At 40.4% G+C, this 8,241-nt stretch overlaps 1 protein-coding gene across 15 annotated transcripts in view; it reads left to right on the top strand.

Annotated features, from left to right (window-relative positions):
- SULF1 (sulfatase 1) overlaps positions 1 to 8,241 on the top strand; it is a 127,991-nt gene that overhangs the window by 94,341 nt on the left and 25,409 nt on the right. For all 15 annotated transcript variants that reach the window (XM_017731242.1, XM_017731234.1, XM_017731238.1 and 12 more), the window contains 4 exons: positions 1,003 to 1,178; positions 1,741 to 1,869; positions 2,117 to 2,173; positions 3,159 to 3,288. In XM_017731242.1, the coding sequence (XP_017586731.1) occupies positions 1,003 to 1,178; positions 1,741 to 1,869; positions 2,117 to 2,173; positions 3,159 to 3,288 (492 nt within the window). The remainder of the gene's footprint in view (positions 1 to 1,002; positions 1,179 to 1,740; positions 1,870 to 2,116; positions 2,174 to 3,158; positions 3,289 to 8,241) is intronic.

The following is an 8,241-nucleotide window of genomic DNA, read 5'->3' as shown; positions in this document are numbered from 1 at the left end:
AGAGTGAGTGCAAGAAACTGCTGTGAATACAATGTTATTAGTTGGTAACAAAGTTTAATTAATTCTTTCTTTACCTTCACCAACTGCATTCTGGGGAAAGTCATTGTGCTGTGAGGAATTACTCCACTTTTTCCCAGTAGAAATGAATTCTGGTTCTCTGCAACATGATGCCAAGCTCCTGGCTTTCTTCTTTCAATTGCTGGGTTAAAAAACTACTTTTTTGAAGGGAAAAGTCATTGGGCCTAATATAAAGCCTGGTATTAACAGAAGATGCATCACCTGTGTGTACACATGGATAGACACAGGTGCACACATGACAACTTCTATTCATTTCACACACTCCCTTCACAGTTTGTCCTTCAGTTGAAATCTGGGAACTGGCAAATCACAGCAACTCAGGTGTCAGTCTACGAGTGTTTGCAGAAGTTAGGCAATGCCGTGTACAGCTAATTATAGGTAACATGATACATGAACTATTAGGTGTACTTTGTATGACTTTTTGTTCCAAAACCAAGCACCATGACCAAAGATCTTCCCCCAGAGAGATTTCTTTAAACTTTAATAAAAATTTACAGCTTTTTCCCAAGCCCACAACTGTAAGGAATGAGAGAGTTTTAGACTAGCACAGTAAATCAAATATGAGTACCTTTTCCCCTAAAGCTGTAGCAGACTTTTTTCACAAACTGTGTTTGAGTACACTGTGAATTTTGGACATACTAATGCAACTATCCCATCATCACCATATTTTTTCTAGTCTAATTTTCTGGACTTGCTTAATTGTCCCCTCTGTCAAGTGTGAAACTGAACCTATATGTTGATTTTTTAGCAGCACGGTGAAAGCAAGACATAAAAATGCCAATCCCCAGAATCTGTGTCAACAACCTCATTGATGCCATGTTTGATCCTGTATATTTAAGAGTTGTAAATGATGGTTATACATGATTATGCACAAAACACGTTTTGCTACACTTAACTCAGAGTTCTTTCTGTGCTGGCTTGCAGTTACACCAAATGCTTGCAGAGATGGGAGAACTGGAGAATACCTACATTATTTACACTGCTGACCATGGATACCATATCGGGCAGTTCGGACTGGTCAAGGGGAAGTCAATGCCGTATGACTTTGATATTCGAGTTCCTTTCTTTATTCGTGGTCCAAGTGTGGAGCCGGGATCAGTGTATGTTCCCTTATTTCTCTAGCACAGCTGTTGAGCCTAATGTAAAATGTTTCTGAGAGCATGTAATTATCACTCTGTCTAGTTTCATTTCATAAAGGATGCCCTATTATTGCAGAGCAGCGAGTCTCATGAAGAGGCAGTTCTTCCACTTTGCATATTATGAATAAGTTATAATGCCATGAGAAAATTGTGTAATGCATAGTCCTGTAGGGTTAGACTTGGATTTTGCTTTTAAAAACGATGTGCTCATCTTTACTGCTCACTCTGAGGTTTAGCAGAATGGGTGGCATCATGCCCTCATTGTCAGTGAGATAAGAGCAGTGTTGCTGCTGCACCTCCTTGTTTTATTGTGCTTAACTTTTTCTTTGTAATGTCAGTCTGCAGTACTGGCCTATCGTTCTGAGCTGAAGACTTCAAAGGGAGTTTTCTAAACTTAGCACTTCTGTAAAGCTTTACATCTTCAAAGCCCTGATAAGCATTAATTATCATTCTATTTCCAAGAGAATGTGAAGACTTATACATTGAACACATGACAACTATGACCTTTCCTGTTGACTTGCAGAGTGCCTCAGATTGTTCTGAATATTGATCTTGCTCCAACAATTCTGGATATAGCAGGCCTTGACACACCTCCAGATATGGATGGCAAATCTGTCCTAAAGCTTCTGGACTTGGAGAGACCAGGAAACAGGTGGGTCCCAAGATCCTTTTTTGGTCAGTTCAGAAGCAAACACCCTAGTAAATCAACAACTGAGTAGAAAAACAGATTTTGTGAAAATGATGACCACAGCTTTCCCATTTGAAGCGTCTCTTAAGTAGTAGATCTCTGAAATTGCACGTATATATAAATGGAGAGTTGTTTTTTTCAGAAATAATTTCTTAACACTTACAGTGGTATACTTCAGTGCCAGCAGTAAATATTTTTATTTTACTTTCAGGTTTCGAACAAACAAGAAGACCAAAATTTGGCGTGACACATTTCTAGTCGAAAGAGGGTAATTATTAGGGGTTAGAGATTTTTGGGAGAGCCTGCCTGCTGGGAACACTCCCTTGTACACACTTTCCTTTCTGCTTCCTCCTCTTCTTTTTCATGGTCAGAGAAGCAGTAAGTTTTGCAAGCAAACTGACAGGCATGACTTTTTTCCTAGTTTCCCACCACTGCCTTTGTAAGCTACTGTGCTCCCAAATCCCTTTCTCTGAAGAAAATTGAAAGCATGCTTTTCTGGTGATTCTCCTAGCCTCTTTCTCTAACATTGTGCTTGTGCCCAGTTTTGTCATCATCTGAATAATTTTCTTACCAAATCTCTGTTTCAAATCCAGCTGTGCAGAATCCTCCTATCAAATGATTTTGTATTTCCCATCACATATTAGAAGCATTCTTCATTTTTGTTCCAGCTAAGACTTATGTGTAATTGAGATTCATGACTATAACTGCTCCTCTCTTCACTGATAACTCCTTATACCCTCTCACCTTGCCAGTTGTTGCTGTGAAAATTTTCTGTGGGTAAAAATTTTACAGCAATTTTCTTTTGGCACTTTATGACTTTACAGATTATGAAAACCTTGTCTGATGTATTACACAACAGTGTATACAAGACACATTGTAATGTGTAAGATACAGCCAAGCTTGTGCTGAGTGTGAAAGTCCTGTTGTGTCTTCAGCTGGGTTTTTCAGCCAAGAAAGTACTGGTTCAAAGAGTTTTGCTTTGTGAAAGAACCTACATTTATGTATGAACGGTGCTGAACTGTACCAGTTAGACATATTTTAGCAGCACTTGCTTATCTTCTGGCAATTTTCAGCCAATTACCTGAGCCTTTTTTCAGTATGTGACCTACACCGAAGGTCAATAACAGAAATGTGGGGATTTTTTTTCCCTGAGAATACATTAAACCTTCAAGTAGCTTCATTGTTCAAGTTACATTCATCCTTAGAGCTTAGAACGGTGTATCTAAAACATTCAACTTTATTTTTTTAATAAGCAAATTTCTACGTAAGAAGGAGGAATCCAACAAAAACACTCAGCAGTCTAATCAACTACCAAAGTATGAGAGAGTAAAAGAATTATGCCAACAAGCAAGATACCAGACAGCCTGTGAACAACCAGGACAGGTAAGCCACAAGTAACTGCAGTTTTCTAGATGTCGCGGCAAAATACATATTTACACTATGGGTCAAAAGAATTTGAAGAATATAGCATTTGGAACGTAACTAAAAGATCACTGTTGTTAATATCTTCTGAGCAAAAAGGACCAGAAAAATTTCTCTAAGCAGTGGTCCAATTTAAGGTGTTGAAGACCCAGTCCTTCATTTGCTGTCTTAGTACAGAGCTTATTGTAAAACTCCCATGCTCAAACATAACATGAAATGACTACTTTTTCTTTGATCATGTGTATTGATAAATATGCAAGATAGTTCAGTCATAATTGTTAATAAGAGAGAGAATCTTTTTGAGCAGTGAAATCTTGTACTCAATGGGCTAGTCCAGGATTACCAAAGCAAGCTGGTTAGTCCTAAGGTTGTACATTAGTTCATTTGCTGGGATGAACAACTGAACAACACACTTAGTAATCATCATCCGATATTATTTATTGAAACACCTTAAATAGAAGGCTCCCCTTGCCCAGAAACACTCCCTATTTCAGGTCACTGTAAGGATTCAGGCAGTGATAACCATACCCAAGCATTACTTTTTCTTCTTGCAGCCTTAATGATTCCATTATAATGCCTGACTCTGATACAAATTGTCTGCTCGTAAAACCAAAAATTACTGCACCCCTGGCTATTATGCTTACACCTGCATCTCAGCGGTGCATGCACAGGAGAAGAAATAAATTAAGAAAAGTGATTCTGACTCCAAATTCTCTTCAATCTATCCTGAATTAATGCAATACCTATGGTAACATATGAAGATGGATTTCCTGGAGAGATGTATAAGCAAGCTGTGTGCCTTCTCATTGACACCACCTCCAACCATGCTGAGGCACATGCTGCGGGCCCCAGGCAGTGGCTTGTGCCTGCCTTGCTGTCCTTGTGCTCCGTCCCCATCCTCACACACCTCCCCAGAGAAGTGTGAGGTGATTTCTCCCAGGCAGGCACTGGCGCTTTCCCCTCAGATGTTTGCTCAGAGCACTGCAGCCAGCCGTGGGCCTGGCGCTGAGATCTCGGTGGGCTGGTTTGAACGAGGGCACAAAGCCTTCTCTGTGCTCTGCTCCCCTCCGCTGCCACCCATGGTGCCTCTCCCAGAGCAGGTCGCACTCTGCCCGGCCAGCCCGAGGGAGCTGGGGGGAGCTCTCCTAGAGAAAGGCTCCATCCCCTTCTCATCCTGCAGAGTGTAACAGTAAATCTTGGTTAAGCACAGATTGGGCTGGATTAATGTTTCGGCTGTCACATCCTTGGTCAGGTCCTCTGTCACAGCTCTCACCTCACACGTGCTCCTTAAATGCAGCCACTTTTGAAGGGATATACACAATGTCGCAGTCTCACCCAAGGGCAAAGTTTCCAGGAGTTCAAGCACTGCCATTGTAAACAGAGATTAAATTTGAAAATCTGAATGCTTTATAAAAACTGAAAGAGATCATTGAAGTCATTTAGATTATTAGGTGCTAAGATGTTTCATTTTAAAGTAACAAAATATTTTCTTTGCAATTATTCCTTATATGTACTGCCTCTTATGCCGAAATCTGGGTTTGGAGTAACTACTTCTCCACATACGAATAGAAAAGGTTAAGTGTCCTGACCAGATACCACACCTGAAGCAGTAGGAAACACTGCTCACAGCCCTGTTCTCAGCCCAGGGCAGTAGATCATCCCATATTGGTGAATCCAGTTTGATAAAACGATGAAGGAAGAAGGGCTTCAGTCAGCAAGGAGGCTACAAGAGCAATAGTGTTTGATAGTGGGTCTCCCACCTACAAAGTCTCATGGAGGTCTTTTCAATGCAGAAGATATGTTGGCTGCACAAAGCCCAGCAGCCATCCCTCACAGATGAAGGACAGGGCTGAACTGACCTCTTTAAGACCAATTTTCAGACGCAGCCATTGGTGTGTACACGTTATTTTCTTAAACAAATAGATCAAAGTTGTCCCTGATAATTCTAACATCCTGAAGGCTTCCTGCAGGGATGCTGAATTAAATGTGCCTATGGAAAGCTTCTGTTAGGCAGAGCATCATGAGGGGTGGAGCATCCTCTCTCTGTGCTTGTTCAGCCCATGGGGCACAGACCCACTCCTCCCACTCCTTTCACCCTCATTCCAGCCCTAGGAAGCAAGGCCAGCTTCTCTCTCAAGGACAGACTACATGTAGTGCTCACAGGAAAGCCAGCATAGAATAGGTAAGGTGTGAATTTGAAGACCAACACTGGAATAATATGGACTTCAGTGAGGCACCGCAATGTGAAATAAGTGTCTGCAGGATTTTTTTCCATGTAGAGAAGTTCTTAAAAAAAAGTTAGTAGGTCAAATAAATATACTTTAGTCCGAATATGTTCCTTCTGAGTTCCAAATATGCACTTCTGAGCCATCATAGTTTAATATGAGGTTCCTGCAGGAGATTTGCTCTAGTCATTTTGCACCTCTTAGAAAAGAGAAAATATTGCTGTGTGTGACTTAACCTTGTTTTATCTTTTGAGATTAGTATATTTGATTTCAGTTACATAGGTGCATATACAGAAATAAAATCTTCCTTTAAATTATGATGGTTTGTAATACTTCCTATGTTTACTCTAATCAGTTGCAGTTAACATTAATTGAATTAAAATTACTTTCACAGAATGAGTGATTGCTGACAGATTTTTAAATAGTGAAACTACTGGTCTGTGGGAAGCTGCTGCTAAATGTCTGAAGCTAAGAATAAGTATTTGGGGAATTAATACACTATTAAAAGCTTGTTCTCAATTTAAATTTATTCTAGTCAATATGTAGTTTATTTGAAAAGGAGAACACCAGGAAACTGAAAAAGGAAAAAAATTTTTTTCCTGTATTAAAATGAGGTGTGATCCTGAGACCCACTAGTTCCAAAATCTCCAAGGATGTGGTACTCAGGATAATAATTGCTTCAGCTTATTTTGTCTTAAAAAACAAGGCATAGTAAAGATCATTTTTTAACTAAAAGTTTCAAAATTCCTATTTTTTCTATGTGCAATATGTATCTGAAAATAGATAAAACTAAAAAGGGTGGGGGGGAAGAAGACTAAACATCTGTAAAAAATAAATATAAAATACTTTCACTGTTATTTTTTAATGCATTTAAATTTTCTAGCACCATTGGCAGATTGCATCACTTTCATTGTATTTCCCATTGTAGATCACTGTCCCCTTGCCATTTTTTCATAATCTCCTTTATGGGAGGACAGTTTCCATGAGTTCACCCTCCTCCCTGAGAACATCTCAGAAATGAGATGTGCATCGGATATGTTCCCTCCTGAGTTATGTTCCGGCAGTCGTTGACGTGGGTCGGCAGTGAGCCCATGCCAATGAGGGGAGCACTCCTGCTGATCTGCATGAGCAAGAGCACTGCTAACAGGTCATGGGAAGTGAGTGCTCACCTCTCCCTGGTGCCTGTGGGCTGCAGCTGGAATGCTGCGGCCGGGTTGGGATCTCTACGAGCAGCGGAAGTTCGGTGCGCTGGAGCAAGTCCAGTGGAGGACCCCAGAGATGGGGTGGAAGTACTGAGGAGGGGCAGAGGTTTGTTTAGCCAGGGGAGCAGAAGGCAAATGAGGAAGCTAATTGTTTCCTTTGATTAAGTAATGGCTAATCAGGGAGAAGACAGACCCAGGTATGTCTTGGAGGTGCACAGCAAAAGGGCTACCAGTAAGAGACAAGCTGCAGCAAGGGAAATTCTAAATAGATCCATGGAAAAAATGTTACCATAAACGTGATTAAGAACTGGAGCCCAAAGAGGCTATGGAAAGTCCATCCTGGGATACTTCCAAAACCTAATAATTTTGCTACTTTGAAGAGGAGGAGGATGAACTAAATGACCTCCAGATGTTCCTTCCAGTACATGCTCTTAATTTTTTTGCTTGCTTAGTACCTGGACTTGAGGATTTCATGTTTTCTTCTTCCTCCTCAACTTCATAACTTGGGAAGTGCTGTTAATTTTATGAACTTGTAAGTGAGTTATGGGTCACCTGCCCATGTCATATTTGGATATAGGCCAGATTTCATCTCCTGCCCTGCCCCAGCTGTTGATCTGTGCTCACCCAAAGCAAAGGCAGTCCCATCACACCAGGCCAGGTTCACTCCCCCAGCAAAGGGAGCAGGAGTGGTGGGCTCCCTGATCAGCTTTGGGGCTTGGAGCAGAGTGGAAGTTTCCTTTGTGGTCCCTCCACATCTCCACATGAGAGAATGATCAAGAAATTATGATGGGAACAGGAGGTTTCTTTCATAGTTTCTGTGCCAAATTTGTCACCAGTTTACATGGTGTAGCTTACTGAGGTCACCTGATTCAGCCTTGTTGGTTTAGCAGTGGATACTGATGGGTTTTAACACTTAAATGGTTTGCAGGGTATTTTTATATTTCACTGATAGATATTCACCGTTTCGGTAATAAGTTACACAGCACAGAAATATTGATTCATCTGCAGCATTGCTATCCCTGCTTTTTTTTATTTAATGAGAAATAGTTGGTGTCAACTTGTAACAAAGCTTTGTTAATTTTCCAATAGAGCAGAAATAGTAACATGTGAACAAATGTTTCTTTGGATTAATACAACCTTATCATGACACAAATCTCTTTTCAGTTTTCCACTGGAATAACCTGAAACGAGAATATATGTTCGTTCAGGAGGTTTAGAGGCAAGCTGCTCTTAAATCCTCCAGCAGGTTATTTTTCTTGAACTCATTCCATCTTCTCACTCACGAAATTCTTCTGGATACTTAGCAAATATCAAATAAAACCATGTTAACTGTGTTTTCATTTATACTTTTTCTTTCTCTCTTCCCTTACCTAAACATGTAATTAAGGAGTTGAGTTAATTCATAAGTATTTATTCTTTTTCTCTCCAGTCTGAGTCATAGGAATTTTCCTAAGGCATAATTTTGACTTCTGGGACCTAACACTCTT

This window comes from Corvus brachyrhynchos, unplaced genomic scaffold (genome assembly GCF_000691975.1).
Source record: "Corvus brachyrhynchos isolate BGI_N302 unplaced genomic scaffold, ASM69197v1 scaffold633, whole genome shotgun sequence".
NCBI lineage: Eukaryota > Metazoa > Chordata > Aves > Passeriformes > Corvidae > Corvus > Corvus brachyrhynchos.
Note: the sequence above shows the minus strand (reverse complement) of the source record. Positions and strands in the feature narration are given on the sequence as shown.